The sequence below is a fragment of the Falco punctatus genome, assembly GCF_963210335.1.
Source record: "Falco punctatus genome assembly, chromosome: Z".
Taxonomy (NCBI): Eukaryota; Metazoa; Chordata; class Aves; order Falconiformes; family Falconidae; genus Falco; species Falco punctatus.
This window is the reverse complement of record NC_137586.1, coordinates 85213446-85240776: the sequence shown is the minus strand read 5'-3', so window position 1 is coordinate 85240776 and position 27331 is coordinate 85213446. Positions and strand designations below refer to the sequence as shown.

At 46.7% G+C, this 27331-nt stretch overlaps 1 protein-coding gene across 1 annotated transcript; it reads left to right on the top strand.

Annotated features, from left to right (window-relative positions):
* Window positions 1-276: 276 nt before the first annotated feature.
* Window positions 277-22503, top strand: DCAF10 (DDB1 and CUL4 associated factor 10). Its single transcript, XM_080372494.1, has 7 exons — window positions 277-7401; window positions 11126-11239; window positions 16180-16377; window positions 16793-16995; window positions 17793-17903; window positions 19131-19276; window positions 20945-22503. Exons 1-7 carry the CDS (start codon window positions 7109-7111, stop codon window positions 21311-21313), a joined length of 1434 nt encoding a protein of 477 aa, XP_080228620.1. The 5' UTR covers window positions 277-7108; the 3' UTR covers window positions 21314-22503.
* Window positions 22504-27331: the final 4828 nt, after the last annotated feature.

Genomic DNA, 27331 nt, shown 5'->3' with positions numbered 1-27331 from the left:
TCTAGGGCCCTGCCAGCAAGAAGGCTGGAGGGGCACAAGAAGCCAGGACAGAGCAGGACCAGGACAGCTGCCCTGAACTAGCCAAAAGGGCTATTTCACACCACAGAGCATCGTGCTCGGTATATAAACTGGATCTGTGTGTGTGTGTGTTTTGTGTTGGCCAGGGCCAGCAGATTGCCACTCCGTGGTTGGCTGGGCATCGGTCAGCGAGTGGTGAGCAATTGTATTCTGCATCACCTGGGGCTTTTTTTCCTTGTCATCATCATCAGCATCATTGTTATTGTATTTCAATTATTAAATTGTCTTATCCCAAACTTCAAATTGTGTAGAGGAGGGAAGCTGGGTTAATTAACATTGATAATATACAGCTGTGGGTTGGCTTCAGGGGTGGTGGGTTGGCCGATGTAGGTAAGGTGCAGGTGTGGCTGGTTCTGTTAAATGATTGAGAGCAAATTAAGAGAGAGCAGCTGAGGAAGAAGCAGAGAGAATGGGCCCTGGATGAGAGAGACTAGGAGAAGGCAGCAGAGTGAGTGGCATGAAGAGTATGTTGGTATGAGATGGTAAAAGACCTTGTTGCAGCTTGATAGTTTGGAGAGTGCTGTGAACAGAATTTCACCTTTTTTTCCCCCCCAATTCTCCTCCTCTTCCCACTGGCAGGAGGTGGGAGAGTGAGTGAGTAGCTGGGTGGTGCTTACTTGCTGGCTAGGATTAAACCACAGCAGGACTACAGCCAGGAATGGGACATGGGTTTCTGTTCCTAGAGCACCCACTGCCCTGCTAATGGAGCAGCAAGTCGCTTACGGTGGTGGAGGTGCCCCCAAGTCTTGTGGACTCAGCAGAAGTGGCTGAGGAAAAGTCCTCCCTTCCCAGGCTGCAGAAATGATATGCGCCCTTCCAAATAACAAACTCTCTTCTGTCCTTTCTCCCCAGCTTCAGCCTCCCCTAGCCTCAGGGGGACCATGGAGGTGGTCCCAGGTGGCATACAGCACCAAGGATGAGAACGCTGCAAGGCTTGTTGCCCAGTACACAGTACCCAATAAGAAGGGCATGCCGTATGAATTGTGGAGCTCATAGAGGAAGCAGAAATTCAGGTGAAAAGATTTCTGCCGCAAGATTCTGTCAGCGGAAAGGGTCAAGAGTTTGAGTAGGTCACACGCCCTAAGAGAGCAGTTTTGGTCCCGTTAGGCCTAACAAAAACCTGAAAGGACATTGAGGTGAGCAGCCCTCCTTGCAAAGCTCCTTCCAGTCTACAGGATGGGGATTTTACTGGAAATCCTGCAGTGTTGACAGGATCGTGACTCTGCCTGGTTCCATGGGACTAGTGGGTTGTTTCAGATGGCATCTTGCACGTGGTCTTTAGCTGGCGCACTGATGTGTATTTGTTTTTCTGAGAGAGCATCTGTATCTCCTTGAGACACTACTAGGAGTACTTTTTAACATTTTTAATGGAGAAAAAAACCGGCAGGAGATGTGTTGATGACAATATTAAAAGGCTTGGGGGTATTTCTGCTTTTGAGCTTTGATTTTGTTTCTCCAAAGCCAAATGGGCTGTGCAGTGGCAGAACAGTAAAACCTAATGCAGAACTCTGTATAAGGGGAAAAAAGAGAGAATTGGACAAGTCTCTCCTTCCCTGCTGTTGTTGAGAAGGAATACCACACCATCCTTCCTGATTGCGAAAACACTCCACCAGCCGCAGCTCCGTAGGGACTTCTCTCTTCCAAGAGCTTCCCGTCAGGGGAGTGCTGGTCCATCCCTCCCTATGCTTTCTGCCAGCCTGTTGAATCTCTGCTCTGCTACAGCTGCAGTGGCGCTGGTGAAGCTTGCAGGATAAGGGAAGGAGTCGGCAGACTTGAGGGTAAATGTGATGTACAGGGCAGGAGTCAGCTCAAATGTCACTTGCTGTGGTGCAGAGCCCCGTGTGTCTGTGCGCTGGAGGGTCAGCAAAGACCTCTGTGTAGGATCCAACCAACCTAGCAGACTTAGGTATCCAAACGGTGCTGCCAGCCTAGTTCCTCGGTGCCTGTTTGCCTAGGGAGGTGGTGTAATCACCGTCCCTAGAAGTTGTTCAAAAAACCCCCGCACAGATGCATGGTTTAGTGACGGACTTGGCAGTCCTGGGTTAATGGTTGGACCTGATGATCTTCAAGGTCTTTTCCAACCCAAATGTTTCTACGATTCTATGAAACTTATGGGTTGTGGAGGAAGACAGAAGAGCCTCCCCCTGATTAACTAACAGTAAACAGATGGGTGAGACAGGAGGAAGGCACAGGCAATTGTGTGGCAGTGGAGGGAGGTTGCCAGAAGGGTTTGTGACACCTGGGTTACTCTCCTTTTCCATAAACACCCTAAAGAACAGCAGCAAGTACGCTGATGGAGTCTGTGGGCAGTTACCACAGCCACAGAGAACCTAAACCGTTCAGAACAGCAGTGGGCAGCCAGGCACTGAGGCTGAACCCTGCCAACTGCTGGGATCCAGGCACAGGTGGGCACTGTGTTGGCTGATCCTGCATGTGAGAGGCAGCGAGTGATGCTCAGGAAAAGGCAGCCTCGCATGTCATCACAGAGGTGGCAGTTATCGGGGGCAGAGCAGGCAGAGAGATGTAGAGCAGCATCATTGCGCCAGCATATGCATCCACTTTGCGCTGGCACCTCGAATGGTGTGCTGTTGAGATCGGGTCAGCCTTGTCTTGCCTCCTGTAAGCTTGGAGGGAAGAGGCGAGTTACAGACTGTTTAGGATGGTGAAATGGGCACAGCAGCCTCTGTGCAGGAAGACCAAATGGAGACGGCCTCTCAGTTTGGAAAGGAGCTTGCCAGTGTGACCGCGGTCGTTACTGCTGTGGATGAAGTTAGCAGGGCAATCAGACCTGCTATGGAGCTGCAGCAACACCTAATGAGGAACCGCATTATTATGTGTTCAGCCGTGTGTATAAATGGGCTCAAAGGGCAAGAGAACGCGACTGCAGAGATTCCCCGGCAGTGCTGTGCTAACAGATTGTTCTCTAAGCCTCGTGCATTAATGTTGCCCTCTGTGCTCTGTGTTAAGTTACAGGTCTTGACTTTTTTTTTTTCTTTTTCCTTGAACAGACTGGATTTCCGCCCAATGTCTCTGAGCCATGTCTCACTGACCTGCTGAATTCGGGGCTTTTTTTTTTCCTTATTACAATGCCATTATGAACAGTAACACAGATAAACCATCCAACCACCTCAAAACTGCCCTTCCCTTTGTAGATGTGAAAAGTTGCTAGAAGCGACATTTCTGACATCCTCAGATGTATTGCCTCACTGTGGCTTCTCCTAGCCCATAATAACAGCTGGCAGAGGCTGGAACTGCACAGCTGCTTCTGGCTTCGCTTGTATTGCTTTCAGCTTCATGCTTTTTAGCTTGTGGTTAAAAAGCAGCTCTTAAGCCGAGCTCTGCTGCCTCGCTGCACTGTGCTCTGTGTCACAACAAAGAAAGGAAAGGCCGCTGCCTAAGGGAAGATGAGCCAAGAACCGAGTGTGCTGGAAGGGTGCAGACAGAGGCACTGGTTTCATGGGAAGGGCTGTGGCCTCATATTACTGGAGCACGGCAAATCTGGTGGTGGTGACCAGGGTCAGCCAGATTTCCCAGGCAAGTCCATAGGGACAAGGCAAGATCCAAGATCAAGCCAGAAAATCGGCTTGCGAGGGTGTCAGTCAGGTTCCAGACCCAGCAGGGTTATGCAGCCAGGCACTGCAGCCACAGCGTGGCTCAACTTGGGTCACAGCCAAGGGCCCAGTGTAAAACAGCTGCCGAGGGAGGGGCAGGTCCTTGCTGAGCCTGCCTGCCTTCCCAACAGTTCTTGGTGATGAGCTGCCCGCAAGCAGTGTGAAAAATTTGTGTGAGGAAGGCTGTGCCCTCTAGCACGTGATGCGCTGCTGTGGTGGGTTGACCTTGGCTGGATGCCACATGCTCACCACGCTCTTCTATCGTGCCCCTCCTCAGCAGAACAGGGAAGAGGGGGAGCAAATAAGATAGAAAAAAAAATAATTGTGGGTCACGATAAAGGCTGTTTAATGAAGCAACGGCAAAAGTTGCGCATGCAGAAGCGGAAAAAAAAAACAAAAAACAAAAGATGTTATTCTCTACTTCCCCATCAGCAGGTGATGTTCAGGGAAGCAGGGCTTCTGTACCCATAGCAGTTGCTCTGGAATACAAACAGTGCAAGTAGCAAGGTTCCCCCCCCCCCCCCCCCTTCCTCCTCCTTTCTCTTAGCTTTTATATCTGAGCAGACATCATATGGTATGGAATGTCACTTTGGATCAGCTGTCCTGGCTGTGTCCCTTCCCAAGATCCTGCCCACTCTCAGCCTACCGGTGAGAGGGGTGGGTGGGTGGGTAAGGTTGGAGACACAGCCTTGATGCCGCGCAAATACTGCTCAGCGGCAGCCGAAACACTAGTGTGTTCTCACCACCTTTCTAGCTACCAACACAAGCACAGCACCGAGGGCTGCGAGGGGGGCTCGGCCGGATCTAATACAGTTGCACTGGGGAGCCTGGAGGCAGAGGTGCCTGTACCCTGCAGCAGCAGGGAGAGGAATGAAGTGCTTGCTGTGTGCTGGGATGCCCGTGCAGCAGGCAGGCAGCCTCTGTGTGCCCAGCGTGGAGATGAGGGCGAGCCGGCTGTAGGGAACTCCGCGTGGCTCTCCAGCCTTCGGGGAAAACGCAGCCTGAGGACTGCCTGTTCCTCCTTCATATTTCCTGCTGGGTAGGGCACCGACGGGGCCTGTTGTCGTTGCTTTTGCACTGCAGGTACGTTGGTAAAAGCTAGATTTTTGTCAACTAAGCTGGCGCGTGTAGGCTGCTCCTCCTGCTTATGGGAGATGAGAGCTTGGGAGGAGGGTCTCGGCAGGTTCTGGGGGCTCACTAGAAGCACAGCCTTATGCCTCTCCCACATCATACGTGCAGTCTCTGTGTGAAGCTTTCTGCTCCGCTTGTGCTGCTGGCATGAAGCCATGCCCCTAGCTGTATGAGGGTCTTTTTTTTCCCTTCTCATTCCCATACCTTTTTTTTTGTTTGACTTGAAGAGTAGGACTGTTTTGGATCCCACCCTCTTCAGCATCTCTCCTGTACTGTTTGCAGCATTGCTACCTTCTGGCACTGAACCAGAGCAAGAAGATCTCTTCTTGTGACTCCTCTTAATCCAGGAGGTTTATGCTCTTAGAAGACACTGGTTTTATGGAAATGTTTTCAAAGTCCAGTAAAGCAGTAGCTTTTATGGGGAGCAGGAGGGACCCTGATCTTCCCTGTGAAATGTAGTTTTGAAGAAACCCTGCTGCTACCTATCTTAAAAAAAGGCAAAGAGCATGAGTGCTGATATGCAGCCAGGTAAGTTCCTCAGACCCTCAGCGCTGTTGTGAAGCTGTGAAAATGGGTTGGGATTGATTCTGAGTATAGCAAGGCACAGCCACCTTTTCCACAGCTTCTTTAGAGCAGTCACTGGGCTAGATGCTCCTGTAGAAGTTACAGTTTGTCTATCTAGTGGTCACTAGAGGTTCGCAAAGCCCCAGTCCTAGGGTCCCTCCCTGTTCTTTTTGGTTGTTTCTTTCTGCCTTCAAAAGCTGCCAATAGTTTACTTGCCTGAAACTCGCTTAGCAGCTTTTAAACACTGCGCTTTTCCGTAAAAGTAACAATAAAGCAAGGGGAAGAACAGACGACACCCTTCCTAGCCATTTGCCTCTGAGATGTACACGTACCAACCCAGCTTCCTACTCGGTGAGCAAGCAATTTTGGTCCTCTGAATTTTCCTGTTATGCAGAACTGTTGTCTTCCTGTTGGCCAGATCTCATGTCTCTCATCATAATTGGGTACCTCACAAGCAGCCACCCAGGTGAATTGGTTGCATGGATGATCATAGAAACACTGGTTTGGGTTGGAAGGGACCTTCAAAAAGTAACTGCACCCCACCTCCTTTGCGTGGTCCTTTGGGAGGTGGGAATGACCCTCTCATGTCTTTTTTTACCTGAAGTTTTGTTCCTTAAAGTCTACGTGGTGCCCAGCAATCCTGACGCGTCTGGAGCGCTAACTCAATACCTGGCTTAGTAGCATTACTGGTGAGCAACCAAACCAGTAGCTGGGGTGGGAGAGGACCTCGAGGTGAGGGCCTGTGTATCTTCATCCACCTTCTGAGGAGGATGTGGGGAGGGACTGTTGACCTGCATAGCATTCATCCTGCTGCCTGCGTCCTTTGCCATTTTGATCTGGTCTGTGGAGGAACTTGCTACCAGCATCCCGGAAGGGTTGGGTTGTGTTTCAAAAACTCCTCCATGGCTTGCTCAGCAAAACCGCCAGAGTCCCCAAAATGAGAAGGGCGGTAAAACAGAGGAGTCTTTTGATTGATGATAGCCGGGCCATCTGGTTTGGGTGCTGAGGAAGACGTACTGCCATCTCTTTGGTTTGCGGAGCATAAAAGGTGGTCAGCCAGTTAAGACTTGTTTGCTGTGGCTGTCTGTGCTACCTCTGGGTTGTGTCTTCTCACAGACCATTGTATACTGGGAGCTGGCCAGCGCTGGAGTTCGCTCTTGCAGTCTCTCGAGCTGCCATCACCGAAGAGCATCGCCAGGAGCTGGAGAGACACGGTATCGACCGTGAGAACGCCGGGGGGGGACACAGGCACCAGAACTGCCTTTTCTGCCGCGTCCGATCGCATAGCTCGTCGCATCGACTGCGCGCAAAGCCCGGAGCCCACGCGATGGGCAGCACGGCACGCCCGGCGGCGCTCCCGGTGCCCGCGCCCCGACGGACGGACCGGGTTCGCACTCCGCACCGGGCGCGGCTTGTTTCGGACCGCGTAGACGGGCGACAGGGGCAGCGCCGGGCGCCTTCCCTCCCCGCTGCGCCCGGCGAGACTCCCGGGATAACCGGCGGCTCCGCTGCCGTGCTCGGGGAGGCCGCGGTCCGGGCGCTCGGCGGGTGACGCGTGCCTGGGCTCGCGCCGACCCGGTGCCCCCCGTCGCTTCCCCGGCGGAGGGACGGGCGCTCCGGCCGGGCGCGGCGGCGGCTCCCGGAAGACGCGGCCCCGCCGCGGTCACGTGGGGCGGCGCGCAGGCGCGGGGCGGCCGGCAGGGCGGAGGGCGGCGGGCGGCGCGATGAGCGCGGAGGCGAAGGTCCCCCGGGCAGGGGCCAGCGGCCCGGCCGTCCCGGGGCCCGGCTCGCCCGCCGGCATGGAGCCGCCGGCCGCCCCCCCGCGGCCCGCCCCCGGCGGCGGCCTGTTCGGCTGGCTGCGCGGGCGCTGCCTGGGCCGCAGCGCCGCCGTGGACCCGGCGCGGGATACCTTCCGCGCCATGACCGGGCTGTACGGCTCCATCCAGCCCGCCGACTCCGTGTACCTCAGCACCCGCACGCACGGCGCCGTCTTCAACCTGGAGTACTCGCCCGACGGGTACGGGCCGCGCGTGGGGCTGCCCCGGGCCCCGCCGTCCCGGGCGGAGCGAGCGGTGGGGTGCGCGCACCCGCCCGGCCGGGCTCCGCGGGAGGCCCCGGGGTGGGGTGGGGGGGCCCGGGGCTGGGGCGGCGGCCTGGGCCCGCGGCTCGGGGCTGCGCCGGCGCCTCCGCGGCCCTGCCCGCAGGAGCGGAGGCCGCGGCCGAGGCGCAGGGCGGAGAGCCTGGCTGGGGCACCGTGGCTTTAGGGCGGCGGGAGCCTGTCGGGCCGCTCCGGGCGCTGCCGGGCGCGGGACGTGGTTACGCACCGAGGGCTCCCGCGTTGCGGTACGCGGCTGTACCGGCGGCAGCGGGCGGCGGCCGGGTTCGGCCGGAGCCGAGCAAGCCCTGGCGCCCCGGCTCGGGGCCCAGCCAGCTGGGCAGGAGATGCTCGCATCCCTTCTGGCGGACGCTGTGCTTGTAGCTGACGTTTTCTTGCAGCCTAGGGTGGTCTCACGGTGTGGATAAGCCAGAATTAAAATCCACGGTGTGGCTAAGTCAGAATTAAAATCTTTGTCACCCTCGCTGGCTGGTCTGCTTTTTCTGTTTTCAGTGAATTTTCATCAAGACAGAGCTCTGGTTTCCAGGAGCACCTGAACTGGTGATGGTTTTGCCATGGTTGTGCTGTAAATCTGAGGTTCAACTCCTTATTTGTTCCTCTCTTTTTCTCAAGAGGGTAAAGTTTAAGCTCCGGAAACAATCAAAACCATTCCCAGGTGACTGTTGCTGGAAAACCATTTCTTTTGTAGATTCCCCAGCCGTGTGTGTGCTTAAGGTTGGCAGGGCGCCGGGGTCCTGGCTGCTGTACTTGGTGGCACAAAGAAGCTGGACGGGATTGCTCTGCTGGCTTAGCCACGGTGACTGAATTGCAAGAATAACCCGCAGGCGGATGTTCCGTACTGGTGTGGGAATCGTACTGGTGTGGGAATCGTCAGCTGTAGTAGCAGTACACCTGGGCAGCGCTTTAAGGTTATTTGTGCACGTTTCTGGCAAAAGGGGTGATTTTTGGGTTCTGCCTGCCCCCCCCCTTGTGCCTGATGCTTGTGAGGCTGTATGGTGAGCTGAACCAGGGACCTCCCCTGGCCGAAAACGAGCCCAGCAAAAAAGTTCTGCTGCCGAAGGAACGCGTCCACAGACCTGGCGTTTTGCGTGGCTGCAGGGCTTGGCCCAGGAGGCTGCAAGTGGTGTTGGGCGTAGGTTGGGGCCATGACACTGAACCTCAGTCGCCTTTAATACCTTTACTTTAATACTTCAATAAGTGAAACAGCCCAAACCATGCTCGCTTCTGCATGAGCCTTTGCTGGTTAGGCTCGGCTTGGAGCAGTCACAAGACCTGGTCAGACCCGTCCTGTGCGATGGAGACTTCTGGTCTCCCTGGAGCCTCTCTCAGGGGAACCAGCTGTGGTTATTGGTGCTGCATCGTTGTTCCTTGCCCCTTCTGTTGGCTTCTGGCTCCTCAAAGCACTGTTCTTGGGCCACGCCGGGAGTCTGGCCTTTCGGCTGGGTGAGTGCTGCTGGTTAGGTCCAGCCTGCCCTTGGGATGCTGCTCCTCAAGCGCTGACTTTGTGGACAGCAGGTGGCTGCCCTCTTGCCTTAACACTGCTGTACTGGTCAGAGGAACTTCTCAGCTTTCCTGGAGGTCAGCTTCACTAGTTTAGCAGGCCACCGTTCACTGTCACTGTACTTGGACTTCTTCAACGTACATGAACCCAGTATGTGTCAACAGCCCGGGAGAGGCTGGTGCAAAGCCAGACAGGCTGCCCATGCTGCGAAGTTGTTGTTTTCTGCGCTTGTTGGGCCCCCTGTGAATGCTCTGCAGAGATCTCTCTGGACTCATTCACAAATAACGTGTATTCTGGACAAAGTCCTGGGTTTTTTTCCTCTGAGAAAACCTTTAAATGGATACACAGAGGTCTTCGTGTGGGAAAGAAAAGGTGCTGGTGTTTTGTTTGTTTGTTTTTGTTTTTTTTTTTCTTTTTCTTTAAAAGAATTAATGTCCTTGAAGTTGTAGTTCTTGGAATTTGTTCTGGTTTTGGCAAGTGAATTAGGTGATGCACTAAAGTACTAAGTCTTGATCTGGGTCGTTCTGTGTCCTAAGAGTAGTAATGGCAGCGTGGTTGTGAAATCCATCTCAAAAAGCATGGATAACGATGAGCCATGTTCCCAGCCTGACTCTCTACTAACGCCCAATTTAAACTGACGCCAGTGCCCTGCTGTTGCTGCCTTTGACCAGCACACCACCACTACTGCATTTAGAAAACGATACCTTTTGTCAGAAGACTCTTTTTCTCCATAGTTAATAGCTTGTGATGTCTGATAGCATGACTTCTTGCTCATTCAAAAAACTTTTTAAAACTTTGTTATGTAAGGTTTCAGTGAAAAAATGACTCAGCCGCAGAAAGTCTAGGCATTTGAAAGAAATGTTTGAACCGGTCTTCTGCCTTTAGCATTTACTGGCTTCGTACTGTGATGTAGCAAAATGCACGCTGTCAGCAGAGCTGCTTGAGTTTGGATTATTGGGGAAGGACGCTATGCTTTGCAGTTCACTTTAAAAACGCTTCTTCTGAATACACAGTCTGAATGTCATCTTTATGCTGCTTTTGGGTGGGTGCCAAACAATTCGCTGTCAAAGGCAGTGTTACGGAAGGAGATGAGGAGACGGTATGTTTTTAACCTCAAGAAGCTGGCTGGTGGACTTCGGCGCTGGCTGCTCGTTACAAAAGTGGTGGTGTGGCTGGGGTGACGTCTGTTAAGGTCTTGGGGGGGGGAAATATTGTCATAGCTGATAAAAGGAGGGAGATGGGAGAGGGTTCTTACCCTATGTTGGGTTAGCGCAGTGACAGAGTGTAAGTTATCCGAAGGTGGCTCGCGGGTTGTTGGCTTATGCATGTGCCCCCCCCCCCCCCCAAAAAAAAAAAAAAAAGTGTTGCCAGGGAACGGACAGAGGGATACCATGGCATGGGCACAGGCGTCTGGGAAATCTGCAGTAGAATTCCAGAGTAGATGCTGTTGTCTTTTTTTTTTTTTTTTTAAATGATTTTTCTTTCCTGCAGCATGAAGCAAATAATCCCCACATGAGTGACAGAGCAGGTTTTCATGCCAGCGCTTTGATTCTTCTTTCTTCCCAGACAGGAACCATGGAGTTCATGCACTCACTGCAGTGTTGGGGCAAATCTCCCTCAAGTAACTTCTGGAAAAAAAAAAAAAAAAAAAAAAAACACCAACCCCAAAACACACTTAGGTGTGTGATTTAAATAATGCCATCGTTGGATCTGTGAAGTACATAACAAAAAACCCCACCTTTCATGTTAAAAAAAAAAAAAAAAAGTTAATTAAAAGATCATGTGGTCTTTCCAGCAAATGCACCAGCTGTGCCACAGCCAGGTAGGAGAAGAGTCATGGTCTCTCAAAAAGGAGTTAGAGAAGTTAAGTTCTCCGGAATAAAACGCCATGGTATTTTCTGCGTGTTTTGTGTGTTAGGTGCCGGAGAATAGGCATCTGCAAGAAGGCAGTACAAAAATATCAACACTGCTGCAAACTCTCTGCAGCGTAAGCAGAAAGCGAAGCTAATTGACGGTGAAGCTGTGTTTCTGTGAGGACAGGGAAAGGGAGGTTAGCTGGATGCGCACAGGTGTCGTGTCTCTTACTGAATACAAATGTTCCTGCTTTGTTCTGCTACCCTGCAGGTCAGTGTTGACTGTTGCTTGTGAACAGACTGAAGTACTGCTTTTTGACCCAATATCTTCAAAGCACATCAAAACTCTCTCCGAAGCTCATGAGGACTGTGTCAATAACATCAGGTAGGTCAGAAGGAATATTTTGTCTCTGCCATAGATGCTTTTCTTACAACAGCGTGGTAAGTTTGTGTTGGGCACTTGCTTGGAGAGCGTGGGTTTTGCGATGCCGTTAGGCTGCAGTGTGCTTTGTGCCATTTTCCTTCTCTTTGGCACTGGAGGTCGGGAAATGCTGGAAGGGGGAAGAGGAGGAGTCTGAAAGTGGCGGTGTATAATGCTGACAGGTGGTTTTGTTGGTGGAGGAGCTGCAGTTTTGGGGACGGGAAGAGTGTTAAGTTACTACTACTTGGTTTACCTGCCCTTTGGAATGCCCTGCATGAACGTAGTAAATCAACGTAACAGGTAGTGTTTGATTTTGGCAAGTCTGAGACTGTAGCTATTCATGTGAATACGGCTGGTATTTTGAATTGTAAGCGTAACTGCCCTAGCTGCATAGAGATTTCCGAAGAAAGATTGGCTGCTTTAGATACAGGTATGGTATAGAAGAGCTGGGAAAGGGGAAAGGCTTCCTCAATTCAACTTAAACTCAGTCTTTATGGTTTAAATCCTTTGTCTGATTCTTAGGATGAAATGGGAATCAGCAAGCACGGGAACCCAGACCTTCAGTATTTTTGTCATGTAGTGTTTTTCCTTTTAATTTCTATTATTTGTAGCTGTTCTGGGTCTGAGGATAGACTTTGACATGTGAACTTAAGGCACTTCTTAATCTTGTGGACAATGTTGCAGCCTGTCTTCACTCAGATTCTCAAAGCAAAAAACCCAACCCAACCCAAACCCTAAACCCAAACGAAAAATCCCCCAAGAAAACTTGTGGAAGCAATCTGAGCGTTTCCTCTCAAAAGAGCTGAATGAGGGGTGCCAGTGCCTTTACACATTTGTCAGAGAAACTGATGTTTTCCTGAAACTGCTTGTCCTTTTTCAAGAGGCTGAAGTTTTACATCAGTTGGATTTCTTTCAGAAAAGCTAAAGTAAAAGCTGGGGCTAGCTGGCACAAATAGAAGAAGAGATGTTGACAACATGCTTTCCTGTAAGGAAATACAGCTTTTCGCGTTTTGCATGCCAGCGGTTGTGCTTTAAACGTGCTTAGTTTTTAGATAAAGCTGGGTGCGAAATAAAGCCATGTTACCGAGAGATTGGAAGGCAAAGGCAAACCGGATTTATTTTGATTTTCATACATCCCTGATTCAGCATCTGATCCTTACATCCATACTGCTCTTGCTAGGGTTTGAAGTGAGTGAGTCTGGGTCATGTTTTACAAAGAGAGTTCTGTTGCGTGCCCCTTGACCGTTTAGCTGTCTCTGTTGCAGTCAGCTGTGCTGGTCTTGAAAATTTATCTTATTACTTGGTTGAGAACAGCACTGAAACTTCCTGCCACTTTTTTCTCTTATTCATACCTTTCTTTCAACTTTGGCTGTCTGTGAGGCTTTGTACATCCGTTCTTGGTCCTTAAATGTCTTTTCTCTCTGTAGTTTGATTTATATAAATATACTGGTACTACCTCCAAGCAGATAACTCTCAGATCTACTGTTAATTACCAGACTGGCAATGTGTAGTAAACTTTTCTGCTTTCCTTTATAATGCTTCTTAAAGCTTTGTTTTGCCTTTGTAGGATGTTGGCATCTTTTTCTGTTTTCCAGCATGTCCCCGGCATTTGTGTGTTGTTACAAACTTGCCTACAAGGAAGTTAACTGTATTTGGTAACAGATGATTAATACAGCATTACCTGGAGTATTGTTTCCGCTTAATGAGTAGGACACCAGGCACTGTAGCACTACAGAAATTCCTTGTAGTAAGCACCGAAATACCAAACAGTGTTACTGCTGCGCCCTGTCGCAGGTGCCTCAGAGGTACTTACCAGCAAGGAAGCATGTGTTGGTCATCTTCCAGCAAATCTGGGTACTTCACACAGTCTGCAAGAGCCAGTCCACACACACAGAGGTACTTGTTTGTTGCGTCTCTGCACAGAGGTGGATGCCAGGTCCCAGATCCACACAGCTAGCACACCTCTTAACACATAGTAAAACTTCTTATACGCTTTGAACAATGGTTTACAGTTGGGTTTAGTTACACTTAATTCTCTTAGGTTCTTACCCAAATTTGTCCAATTTGCTATAGATACTTCCATTTTTCCTCCTCTCTTTTTCTTTTTAAAAGCAAGTAATTCCTCTGTCACAGTCACTGCAGATTTGTGCGTAATCATCTGAAGCAGACATTGTATTTCCACCTGAATTTGATCAGGTTTTGAGCTTACCTAAAACTCTCCCATAACAGAGCTCCAGGGCACAGCTGTGTTTCGCAGAGTATTTGTTAGTCTTTCTTAAAATTGCTAGGTTAGTTTGAGGCCCTCTTAAGTTTTTTTGTTTTCTTAAGGAGGAAGATAATCTCTATTTACTTTCTCCGTGCCAGTCAGTTTTATGTGCCAGCGTCATACGCACCTTAAAGGAGCTGTTTTTCAAGTGAATCCTAGTCTACTTGGCCATCCCCTATATGAAAGCTGTCCGGTATCATTTGTACCTCCCAGTCAATTTCTTCCAAAACCTGTTTGTGGTGGGTGAAGCAGGGTTGCCTGTAGCAAATGTTGGATTTTTACAGGCAAGAGGTGTACTGTTTGACTTGCCCTGAAAATCTGAACTGTGGGATTCTTCCCATTGTAGTTGGTTTTTTTTCATTGAGGTTGTTGCTATTTTTACATGATGTAGTCTGGTTCCAAGTCTTAAAGAGATAAAATGCTGTTTCTAGGGGTAACGACACGTCTCTGCTAGATTGTTCTTGCCTTAGCATTCATGTGAAGCTGCTTCTGGTGTTACTCAGATAGGTTTTATTTTCCCTTTTACGTCAGGTGGGGCTCTTTTTTTTCTTTTTTTTTCCAAGTGCCTTCTTCAGGCATGAATTACAAACCTAAACCAGTATGCTTTGTCCTCCTAAAAGGGCATGCATAAATTGCAGTGGGAATGGAGTATGATAAACATTGATCTGTGAAATAATTCTATCCAGTGATTTTTCTCCGTGAACCAAATAGTTTGTCTAGGTGCACTTTCAAACAAAGGCTTGTCCTCAGTAGCTGTTTTTGAAAAGTCTTGTGTTTGCTTCAGTAACTTCTAAATTCAGTGCTGAATTCTAGCCCTTCTATCCCCTTCGTTCTGATGGAGTGTTTTCACATCAGCTATTCTTTCGTTCTGTAATGATTTGAAGGTGGTCAGGCTGCTTCATGTGACTCCAGGCAAGAGTGATACATACATTGACTTTTGGCTGAAGACCAGAAATGATCGTGGTAAAGAATTACCACCTGAACAGGCTAAGTACTTAACCTGATCCGTGTAGGAATGTTGTGATTCCAACTCAAACCACTCAAATCTCACATGTACGACTGTATTAAAGGAGTTAGTAAATTTGGGTAGCTTGTGCCACTTGTGCAGCTGCTACTTCCAAACATGATCTGAAGTTCTCTACCCTCAACAGTGCTGTGCACTTGCACTTTGATACGTGTACCTGGTTTCGCACATTTGAAAAGCCCAACTTTGTGTGTCTGCTTCAAACACATGAACTGTAGTAGTGTGGGGGAAGAAAAGGCAGAAGGGGTGGGTCCCTTGGTTTTTAATGAAGATTATTGAGGTTGTCCAGGTGGTACCAAACGTTCCTTGATGTGGGAGGTCTGCATGGCTCCTCCTGGCTCTGCAGCTGCAGCGAGCAGTGCTCCTGGGGCACTGCGGGGGTGGACAGGCTCCAAAGCAAAAGATGAGCAAGGATGGAATGAAGTTAAGGTTCTAGGGAAACGTGCAAACAGCGGCCAGTGTTCGGTTTGAAATCTGGTACGTGTTTCCAAGATAGCAATACTGCGTGCAAAACCACAGGGCCAGCTTTGAGGTGTGCTTGGTGCAGACGTGCGGTGAGCCCCAGGCATCTGTGCAGGGCTGTGGCCGCGTCACAAAAGTGGCAGGAGGACTTCTTGGCGTGGGCCTTTGGGAGACCTGTCATCTGTAACAGCCTGCTGGTTAGCCCAGGGCTTTGGGTTGCCTCACCAGCGCCCTGAGAAGCCTGGTGCTGAGCGTTCCCAGGACAGGTGGTTCCACTGCTGCCTGTGCCACCTAGGGACAAGATCTGGTGAGAGCTTTCGTTGGGGGCTGACTACATCGCATGCCAAGGCAACCGTGTGTGGTACGGACCACCTCAGAGGTGGGGGTGTTCAGGCGTTGCTAAGGGAGACGTGGGCACCGTGTGTTTCGGCTGAGCTAGCGGAATGTGTGCCATACAGAGCAGCAAGGTTTAAAAGCGGTAGAGGACTAACAAAAGGTGATATTTATTTTAAAAGCCTCCTTTGAGTTACATTTGTGGTGGAGAAGAGAGGAAGATTTACAATACAGCAGGGGAAGAGTATGTGGGTAGAAATGAGAGTTAAGAAGAGCGTGTGCTTAATTACGAGCTGATAGGATCTTGTGTAGTCTGAAATGATGATGGAATTCCCGTGCCTTCTGGTGCTGCCTGTCTGTAATAGTGAAAGAATCTGGCAGAAATGCAGTGGTGTCAAAGCTGACCAGTCCTTAGGACGTTTGTGTCTTGTAAAGACTTGGTAAGTTTAAACCTGAGTATTTTCCAGATGGGTAACTAATTTGGTTACCACACAGGTTCTGTGTGAGCATTTGTTCCACTGGTGGTTTGGTGGTTGTGTGATCTTTACATGAATCGTAAAAAAACAAAACAAACCCACCCAAAACCCTTCAGCCATGCTTCTGTGGGTTTACTTGTTGGCTACTACAGATGTACTACTGGTTGGTATCCCAACATAACCGGTTATTAATTGAACCGTTTTATTGGCAAATATTTTGCTGTGTGTGGGGTTTTTTTTTGTGTGTGTGTGTGATCACTCTTATTTCTGTGATAGCTTAGATTTCTGCGTAGGAATATCTAAAAGGCACTGAGCAGCCACAGTGTTTCTCTCCCGTTTTCAGGTTTCTAGATAATCGACTCTTTGCGACCTGTTCTGATGACACTACAATAGCACTTTGGGATTTGAGAAAGCTGAACACCAAAGTGTGCACTTTACATGGTCACACCAGCTGGGTTAAGAACATCGAGTATGATACCAATACGAGATTACTAGTGACATCCGGGTTTGATGGAAATGTGATCATTTGGGACACAAACAGGTACGTGGCTGTGTTCGTGCCGTTGCGTTTCTAGAATACAAACAAAAGGGTAGACCGAAAGCCTGCTGCTTTGAATGTTGCTCTAACGCGTTCTTAAATACTGAGATTAGTTTATAACCTTTACTGAGAACTTGGATCACCTTTATATGGTAATAGTCCAGTAGCTAAAAGGAGAGCTTTTCTTGCTGATGTGCCAAAACGTAGTCCTTCCTTTTTGAAAAGGTTCTGTCTTTGCTGCTGTGCTATTATGAAAATGCAACTTGTGTCATTTCATTAAAATCTGATTTAAGTAGTGTAAAGCAGTACTCAAAAAATGAAGAAGGATGCTTAGTGCATCTTGGACTTTCTGAACATCGTTAGGTGCTTGAATCAAAGCTAATTGCAGCCACTTCTTTTGCTTTTTTTCGCTGCCCAGGTGCACAGAAGATGGATGTCCCCACAAGAAGTTTTTTCACACCCGTTTTCTTATGCGAATGAGGCTGACGCCAGACTGTTCCAAAATGCTGATCTCAACCTCCTCTGGATATCTTCTGATTTTGCACGACCTTGACCTAAACAAATCTTTAGAGGTTGGCAGCTACCCAATTTTAAGAGCTAGGAGGACAACCTCAAGTTCAGGTGAATGCTTATGGAAGGCCATGGTGGCTTCTGTGTTAGAGGTTGTTTACGGGATACTCTTAGCTAGCAAAAGGCGGCAGAGGTGGAGTTGGAAGGATTCTGCTGAAGAACGCTTTGGCATGGTAGCTGCTCTTTTGTTCAGGGGTCACACACACCTACTGTTGAGTAAAGTGTCTAGGGTGATTTCTGGTGGCAGGACTTCAGCGCTACAGGCTACAATCTCTATAATTTTGTCACTAGCTTTGTCTCTAGCTTTATTTATCTACTGTCCTTGGTCCTGTAATGAAAAAACCCGAAGCCGGTGTTGAGCAGGCTGAGCGGGTGTGAGCTGCAGCAGCTACTACTGACTGATGTGTAACGGTGTGGTTGCCCTTGACAGCCAGACCTGGAGGAATCGCCTCCTCTGAAGTCTCGCTGCTTGCTTGCTCCTGCTTTCTGGCAGTAACAGAACAAAATCCGGACAGAAACTCTGCCGCTTGGGGTGTCAGGATATAAAGGGAGTGGCCTGGGGAAAAATTCATACCCCAGCCTCTGGTGATGATGGTGCGTAAGAAGGAAGGAAGGAAGGCAGCTCCCCTCTTATCCCCAGTAGAGTTTGTTGTGCTGGCAGTTTTATTTGTAGGAGGCACAAAGAGCACGGTCATTTTAGCCTATAAACTGAGCTTTGAAAATTGTTTTCTTTACAAGATGCCTTCCCTTTCCCCTTTACTTAACCCTCCTCAGAAATGTTAAGTGAGGGATGTGCACAAGCGCGCTGTGCTTAGCTGTTTTGTTCACGTAGCTGATGCTGTTTGCAGACATAACGTCATCAGGTTCTTCTGGTCCTCGAGCTGTTGGTTCACCGTGTCACCAAAATGATTCAGGTCCAGTGTCTGAGAAACACATGTCACGGTCCTCCCAGCGAGAAGGTAGGAAAAGATTAAAAAAATAAAAAATCATGGATTTTGACTTACATCTAAAAGTGCATAATAGTGAAAAGCTGCTTTTTTGTCTCTGTGACTTTTAAAATAATAGTGTTGCTATGACTTGTGTTAAACCAATGAAGTACTGTTGCACACCACAGTCTGAGGATCTAATCAGTTTTTTAACCCAAGAAATCTGATAACAGCAACAGGATCTTTATTTTAATATTCATACATTATTGCTGTTACCTAGAGGTGCTCCCTTTTCCTTGCGTTTTTTCCTCGAACAAAGTTTGTGTGAATGACCTTTAGGGGAAAAAAAACCCACACCCCACTCCAACCCCCCAAAAATCCCCAACGAGAGCTATGTTTTGCTTTTTGTTTCTCTTAATGATGGGCATGTGTATCTGCAGTTTCTCCATGAGGAGCCAATAGCGTGGAAAAAGGCCATGCAAACAGATCTTACAACAAAAAAACCAAACCAAAAAATAGCATGCAAACAGATCTTAAATGTGGACAGACTGTTACGTGAAGTTTTAATTACAAATGAAGTCACACCTCACGGCAGACCTATGAAGACTGATGACCCTGTGTTTATCAGGCTTCCTCTGAATCTAGGATAAACCTTCATAGCGTCAATGTGAATTTGGCAAATCGGTAAACGCTTTGTGAACCATATGCAATTTAAAATAAGTGTAATGTAAAGTTTTACCTACTCATGGTTGTTAAGTTCCTCAGACGTACTTAACAAAAGGAGGAGCCTTACCTGGATACCAGGCATGATTTATCTGTGAAAAGCTTTCTGGCAGTGAGGGGGAAAAGGGAGGCAAGCTGCATGCGGTTGAGCAGACTTTGGAAAGAATTTGGAAAGGACATCATACAAGTTTGAGAACCAGCAGTTCTTACAAAAAACCCTCACTCTTTATACTTTTTTTTTTTTTTTTTTTTAATGATAATGAAGAGCATGTGTGTGGAAAGTTAGCTCACAATAGGAGGTGATTTAATGCAGGTCTTTGAAGGCAGATTTCAAAGTAGAAGCTATTTAAAAGCGAGACTGAGCTCATTGGTATCAGCCTCCGTTGTTCATATCACTGCTCTTTTGATTTATCCTTTTATAAAGGTGCTGTCTTTTCTAGCACTCGGATGCAAGTGTCATCAGTAGGCTGATGAGAGGGGTGACGATCGATGTATGGACTTCATTGAGACTTAACAGTTGCCTTCCCCTTCTGCTAGGTGGATCACCTAGAAATAGTTTGGAGGTCTTAACACCAGAAGTTCCTGGAGAAAGAGATCGAGGCAACTGCATTACATCACTACAGCTACATCCAAAAGGGTGGGCTACGCTTCTTCGGTGCTCAAGTAATACAGATGACCAGGAGGTAAAACAGTGGTGGTTTTTGGTTTGTTTTTTTTTTTTTAAGTACATTGAGTAGATACATCAATCATACAGCTATATTGAAATTTCCTTGGTTTGGGGGGTACGTTTGCATTTGAATAAACTAGTCAGTTATTTCTGCTTACAAGTGCATGAATTTCACATCAAGATGATGAATTTTTATTTTTTTTTATAACCTCATATGACTTTGTATCCTGCATTCAGTACTCCCGTTGCCCAGCTCCTTCACAGACTATATTATGTAGGTCACATCTCTCTTAAAAGTTTTCAGGCCGTACCTGTGCTGCCAAATACATGCCTTAAAAATACGTACCTGCCAAAATATAGGACACTTGAACTCGGAAAAGACCGAGTCTGAGAGAGCAGGTTGTGTTTGGGAGCACCTACTTCTGAAGTACCACCTTCCAGGTTAACTCAAGTTCACTTAGAACTTAAAGCCCAACCAGAGCCTTCAGAACACCTGGATTCCACCAGATGGTCCTTTTGCAAACACCTTTTTTTTTTTTTTTTTTTTTTTTTGCCTAGGGTTATTTCAAAGTTAGCGGTGCGTGACAGTTGTGCAGAGCATTGACACAGAGGTTTGAGACTTGTTTTCCAAAAGGACAAGTGATTCTTTGAATGCTTGACCAATAATAAAATCAGTTTAGTTAATTTGATAGCTGATGTAAGTTGGGTTTGGTTTGGTTCTGGGTGTTTTGGGGGAGCGATTGTTGTTGTTAATTTGTGGGGGTTTTTTTAGAGGAAAGGCAGTCTTAGTTATGGTGACTTCTTACAGATGTGTAGAGGACTGAATGAACGCTTAGCAGATTTGTTACAAATCTTAATGCTGGTTCTGTAAACTTACAATCAAACTACTATACAACGCCAAATTTTTTGAAAATGCAAGTATTATACTGGGTTATAGTGGTACTGATGATAGATGTAGGTATAATTTCCCGTAGTCCTAGTGTCTGCCTTACTCTCTTCTGTTACTACTTATTAGTATTGTCCCCTTTGTGTTTATTTCAGTGGAATACATGAAGCAAAACTAAGAACACTTCTTTTGTCTTGTGGCTGAAATTGAGTCTTTCAACATGATTAAACTTTGTCATAGAGCTGGTTTTGCATTTGGTTTGAGATTAGATAATTAGATTACACGTTGAAGTCTCTGGCTGTCTCACAAGTAACAAACTGGCTACAGAGCTGTTCATAACATTCCCTGAAAAGTCCGTTTCCCTCTTGTTTGAAGATTTCTTTCCTTTTGAAGTAAAGAGCACAAAGTGTCAATGCTCAGTTGTAAATTACAGTAGGCTGAGTTCTACTTATTGTAGATTTCATTTAAATGTTTACTAAATTAGAGCAGGTGCCTGGCCAAGGGATTAGGATTTGTTCTTTGCAGATAGAAACTAAATTTAAAAAATATTGTATCTAGCATCCATTTAATTAAAAAAGCAGCTCTGATGCTAGACAGCCGCTTTGCTTAGTTCAAAGCGGAGGAGATGCCAAGGGAAGTGGCCTGTTTTCAGTGTTTCGCATCACGCTTATCAAAGAGTAGATAACAGATACTTACAGGACATTCCTGCGTTACTCACTTAACATGCAGTGGGAGGGAACGAGGATTCGCAGTGCTTTACCTTTCTTTCAACGTTCCTCTCTCTGCCTCTCCCTTTAGTGGACTTGTGTCTATGAATTCCAGGAAGGAGCCCCTGTGCGCCCTGTCTCACCTCGTTGTTCCCTGCGATTGACTCATTGCATTGAAGAAGCCAATGTGGGCCGGGGTTACATCAAAGAACTCTGTTTCAGTCCTGATGGCCGAATGATTTCATCCCCGCATGGCTTTGGGATCCGCTTGTTGGGATTTGATGCACACTGCAGCGAACTTGTCGACTGTTTGCCCAAAGAAGCTAGTCCACTGAAAGAAATCCGTTCCCTCTACTCTCACAGTGACGTGGTACTGACAACCAAGTTTTCTCCAACACACTGTCAGATTGCCTCGGGGTGCCTTAGCGGACGTGTTTCTCTGTATCAGCCAAAGTTCTAGGCACGGATTGCATCAACAGGACCTTCAGGTGTTTGTGGTTTTTTTACTTCAGTTTAGTTGAAGTGTGGTCTTTCTGAAATCTCTTAAACCCAGATAAGGTCATAGGTACTATGATCTCTCAACACAACGGAACGCGTTTCCAGCCCAGCACTGTATGCGTTCTCATACTGCATCCACAAGTCCGTGCGCTGTTTTCAGCCTCCCAAGCAGACCTCTGATCCTCTGTCGTCCGGTCATTGTTCTGGTTTGTTTGTATCATAATACTTGCTGGTAGTTTCCTTCAATGCAACTTGAAAGGGGCTCTTTGAAAGAAATGTAGATGGGGCAAGGGTAGCAGTTCAGCAGAAACTCACCCAGGCTCCCTGGGTACGACACCTCCGTGTTCCAAAGGAGCTGAACTTCCTCATGTATGCTTCCTTGCACTTTTCTGTTGCTGAAACTACTATACGGCGATTATTCCGTAACGAGCTGCTTTTCTACGTAACTAACACAATTAGCTTCTGTCACAAAAAGAAAAGGAAGTTTTGGTTTCATTTAGATATTAATTTGGTGGTTTGTGATTGGCTAGAAAAATGAGTCGACTTTCTGTAATGCTTTTGCAGCAGTTAAAGAATTCTGTTTTCTGTGATTGCATATATAGTGTTTATTGCCAGAAGGAAGAGGTGGTCTATATGGAGATGTAGCTGCATTTTTTTGTCAGAGAATTTAGTAGGAAAAGACTGGGGCAGGGAAGCAGGAGCTGAATGGGTGAAGACTCTGCCCTGTAACGACCGCAGACGAACTGTTTGGATGTTTCATGTGCCGAGGGTGTCCTTGCTCGGCTTCTCTTGGGCAAGTTTGACTCCTCAAGCACCATGGTTTCTGTTGTAGGGAGCTTTCCGCATCAATAATGTAAACCTTCATCCTGCATTTGAAACTTAACCCTGAAGAATTTTCTGGGGGTGTTAAGGCTGGCTCCTACCTGACTGTTCTTCTGCACCTCACCTGCACTGTTGCTGTGAGAGGAATTTGTCTAGGACGTGTCTGTAGTATCACCAGATAAGCCTTTCTTCACATGTACTGTCAATTTGGGACTGGATTAAAAGCACGCCTGTCTACAGTAAGATCTATATGGATTTAACTGGGCTTATGGTAAGATGTGAAAAACATTCATGTTCACCATTAAATCACAAACGAAGTATGAATGCCAAGTTTTAGCCCTGCAGTTCATATGGCTAACCTTGTAAATGCAGTTATTTCAGTCTCGTATGTCCATATCAGTTTATAATATTCTCGTCGCTTAGGTGTTCCAAGATTATTATTTTTTTTTTCAGTATTTCACTAAGGTTTTGCTGACCAATCACACACTCAACTCGGCAGGAAACTTTACCTACAAGGGACTGTACTGTTTCAGTGTTCACTGTCTCCAGCTCAACAGAGCTTGCTTTTTTAAAAGCTGATTCTTACAAAACCTTTTGCAACTTTGGGGAAAAAGAAGACACCTATAAAGATGAGATGGCTGGAAACACATAAGCCTGATGATCCTCTTGTAACTTTGAATTTGCATAGGTAGCATACTGTGGTTGTTGGTGAAGTCATTGAAACTTAAGGCTCCTCTGCATGACGAGAAAAAAAAATCTTTTATTCCCTGTTTTGGAGAATTTCTTTAGGAATTCGAAGCCTTCAATATTGGGCATTTGCTAATCTGAGGACTAGTTAGTTACTTCTGCATTGGGTTTCATCATCTATAGCAACTGACTGCTAAAGGATTACATTCGAGTAGTCAAGTGTGTGCAGCTGACAAGACTCCTGCTGTTTGGTAGAAGGCCTGAACTTGCTGTTCTCGTGGGTTTCTAACAGAATTATTTGGTGATGGTATCATCCAGCTGGAGGAGTAAGTTTTTAAAATTTTTTCTATTTCTTTTTTTTTTAAGCAAATACACTCAGTTAGCTTAAAATGGAAATAAATGCCCACGGTCTTCTCAGGCAGGAACTTGTAGGTTGAAGTGTTCCATGGCGTATCTTGTGAGCAATTCCACTGTTACTGAACCCATTGTCTTGAACTTGAAAGTAGACAGACGAAGTTGTAAAGTAAGAGAGATGCCCCATTTTCTAAAACGCTGACTCTGAGGTTCCCACACTTGTACCTTTTGAATGCTTTTGGAACTTTTGCGTGCAAAGAACGCAATTTATGAAAAGGTATTTTTTCACTTTGTTAATCGGCCAAGCCGTGAAAAATGGGGCCTAGTGACTGAATGAAAAAAATACACAGGTGTATCTGAGACCAGTTAGAAATACATCACTTCCTTTAGCACCCAGCTCCTTTTGTGTACGCATAAAAGCCTGTGAACCTGAACCTATGTCGGGGGCAGAGCTTCCATGTGTTAGAAACAGTTCGGGGGGGGGGGGTGGGGTGTCCCCTTGTCTGTGACTTAAAACAGTGGCAGTGAATTGTGCAGAAAACTTTGAGGGCAGTTGTGGAATACAAGATTTTTATGCAAAAGAGGAGATACGCTGCAAGGAGTTTGTAATTGGCCAAGCTGTTTGGGGGGGGGGGGGGGGGGAACCCACAAACCATCGGAATACTCCTGTAGTAGCATGTTGTAAAACTCGTGGATACTGCGTTCTTGACATTAGTCCAGTGAAGTGTTCGGTTTCCTGTTCCTGAAGTTCTGAAATTCAGAATTTTCAAACAGAATGCAGTGTGCCTGTGTGAACACTCACATTTCTCTGCATGCCTCTCCGCTAGAAGTTGTTAGGTTCTCCCCCAATCCCTGCGCTGGATGTGATGGTTTTTTCCACGTGCACTCTCTCTCCTCGTTTCTAGGCTGCTTTTTTCTCATCTTCATGTTTTACTAAACATCATTGGAGGGACTACAGGTAACATTTTGAAGAAATCTTCCTGTTTGCACAGGCTTGAACTGTGTTTGTTTTGGAGGTGAAGAAGCACCTGTGAAATCAAAAGCAGTGGTTGGGTGGGTCTGTTTGTTTGTTCTCACGGCTGGTTTTGATTTTTCCTGTCAGAAGATCCTTGAACTGGTAGGTAGGTTGCTTATGACTTTAATTCGATGCCTGTTAATATGCACTGAGTGTTACTTTTTTAATTCTACCTCATGATACGCTGTTTTTTACCAGAGTATTGTGCTGAAATGTTGGAGACTGAACTTCCCTGTCTAAAGAACTGTTACTCCAAAGCGAGATATGTCACGACATCTAGGCATTACCTGCAGTGCATAGCACCAAGAGCAGTGGGTTGACCCAACCCCTGTGAAAGCCGGGGCTGCTGAGCAGGAGTGTAGGACTGCTGGTAAAAGCTGAGCTTGTTAAGGGGGTTGATGATGATGATGGAGCTTTTGTGGCATGTCCAGCAGATTCCTATTAAGATGAATTCTGTCCCTGTATACTGTAGGAATGTGACTTAGTTCTGATTACATTTGTAATAAGTTTGAGGAAGTAGGGTAATCTTACATTTTGATCATTTGATTGCTCCTTCTCAACGATACTTGGGCATTTTCAAACGAAAGTTCGTCTTATTTTACCGGTGAAGTTCACGGAACGCTTACTGAAACGCTGTTCAGTAGTTGACAGCGGATATGCTTTGCAGTTGCATCTTGGTGGAAGGAGTGATTTTCAGTTCTCTCTGAATAATATTACCTTGCCTTACCGAATTCATGAAGTACTGGTTGGTAAGCTTTGGATTATTTCTAGATAGTACGAAAAAAAAAAAAAAGGTTTATCTTACTGTTACGTTTCAAAAGATGAGTCCTTAACCTTCCGCAACTCGATAGAAATGTCTGGAACAAATAGAAGGAAACGTTTCAAATGGTAGACGAAAGCCTGCGCTAACAGCAAAATATGGTAGGGGCTTGTAACCAGCGATTTCTTTCAACCGGTTTATTTTCAACCACTCAAGTGTTAACATCACTTGATAAATGTGACAGTATTTCTGTTGAAGACAGAGCTCTCAGTTGGATTGTAAGGCATGCAGGATGTTTTTTAAATGCACGGGGTTTGTATTCTTTTAAGTTCTGTAGTAAAAGAATTCCTCCCTTCGCAGCATGGCAAATCAGCAGAAGCAGATGACCTGCATAATTAAGATCTGTATAGGAACGTCAGCATATAGCAGCGTCTACAGGAATGGAACAAGTGCTCTTTTTGTAATAATCCAGTGACTGTTGTGGGAGCAAATGCATTTTCGGAGTGTTCATTAGAGGTCAGTCTTTAAATCACTGCAGCACTGTTAAGATACTTGTGGGGAAGGAGACAGAAACTCTTAATAGGACTGTACAATGACATTCACGTGTACGTACTTTCTGTGTGTGGTGGGGTGGGGTGTATTTCAGTAAACATCCAGCCACGGGGCATCAGTCCACTTGTCAAACAGGGGTAGTTCAGGGAAAAAAATGTAACCTCCCAACGGAACTATTTGGGATAGGAAGAAAAGCACAGTGATGATGTAGACACACATGCATGTTTGTTTGCACTCTTGGAGGCTTGGCAAGGACAGTTTGATTGCCTACTACCAGAAGTAGAATGTAAACATTGGGTTTTTCTGGGTTTATTTTTATTTTTTTTTCCTTTTTTTTTTTTTTTTTTTTTTGGGGGGGGGGGGCGGTGGGGGCAGGGAACATGACCTTGGTTGATTTTGTGAGGGTTTTTTTTCTGTGGTGCTTTTTTTTTTTTATTATTTTTTATTTGGGTAACACTGATGTGGAGAAGGTCCTGATACCGTAAAACATGGGTCTGTTGCTATATGAAATGTGAACTCTTAGAAAAAAAGAAACATACTTGCCAAATGAAAGCTTTCAAAAAATCTAGTTTACAAGATTCTAAGAAGTTGCAGTAAAAGGAGAAAGTCAATGGCCCATAATATTTTTGTCCTGCAGGAAAAAGAAACTTCTCATTTCCTGATCTTAGTCAAAGGTGCATTTTCTTAAGCACAAAATATCTTCAGTTAATTAATGTTTTTAATACCAGAACAAATTGTGCACGTAGAATATTTTGAAATACTTGAGATTTCATAGTAAAAATTGTAGCCTTTTAATACAGTATAGACAGTATCAGAACTACTCTGAAAATAATTGTACTTAAAGCCGTACAGTAACTTCCTATTTGTGGACAGTTTGTCTTGCTTGCATAATAAATTAAACATTTAATAATTCAATTCATTAAAATCTATTTTAATGTATTTATCTTACCCGGAGCTGTGTTCTGTAATGCTCACCGGTTCTTGCCTCTTCCCCCCAGCAAAGTTAGGGAAAAAAAAAAAAAAAAGATTGCTTCGAGCCAAACAACCTCTGTAGGAAGGTTTCTCTCCCCCCGCAGGTTTCTTTGCGACTGTCCTTGCCACCCAGCATGTTTGTGAGAAAGAACAGTTCACTCGCGCAGCCTAGAAGGCAGGACATACGTATGCTTAACTACACATTCGGCATAACTACCCATTCTGTCGCCTGAGACAGCACCCGTGGGGTAAGACAGCACCTTTAGACAGCAAACCCTTGAAGGCAGCGTTGCTGTTCTCGTCAAGTTTTGCTGAAGGAATCTTTCTCCAGCCGTCTTTCTCTCAGCAGTATTCCTGTTGACTGTTGTTGATGGAATTCCTCTTCCCCTTCTGTTAGTTGAAGCATTGCAGCTCCTTCTGCGCTCTCTTCCTGGCCTGGCCAACACGTGCCGTTTAGTACGTGACTTATTCCATCTCACAGTGTGCCAAAACTCACTGGACCCCTCCATCCACTAAGTATGTGCCCTCTTAGGCGTGAAACACCTGTCATTTGTGAAGCACACTCCTCTGAGCGTGCTGGCAAACCGGCGGTGGTTATAAAGAGACGATACTCAAGCACAGCTCTGTCCTGACAGACATACAGCGCGCTCCATCTAACTGTGCTGCCTAAGCAGAGACAGACCAGGACTACGTTTCCCCTCCCCCACCCCCCAGTAAAGCCAGTCATCAATGAGTAGTGGGTTTGTGGTAAAAACCTTACCCTCAACGCTTCAGATTTCCCAGCGTTACAGAAGTATATAGTATCTTTCACAGAAAAG

Bases quoted from the DNA above. Each gene is read 5' to 3' on its own strand.
- DCAF10 (XM_080372494.1), top strand. From the start codon at position 7,109: ATGAGCGCGGAGGCGAAGGTCCCCCGGGCAGGGGCCAGCGGCCCGGCC. The intron at 11,240-16,179 runs GTAGGTCAGAAG...TCCCGTTTTCAG, and splicing joins GACTGTGTCAATAACATCAG to GTTTCTAGATAATCGACTCT. The intron at 16,996-17,792 runs GTGAATGCTTAT...TGCTGTTTGCAG, and splicing joins GAGGACAACCTCAAGTTCAG to ACATAACGTCATCAGGTTCT.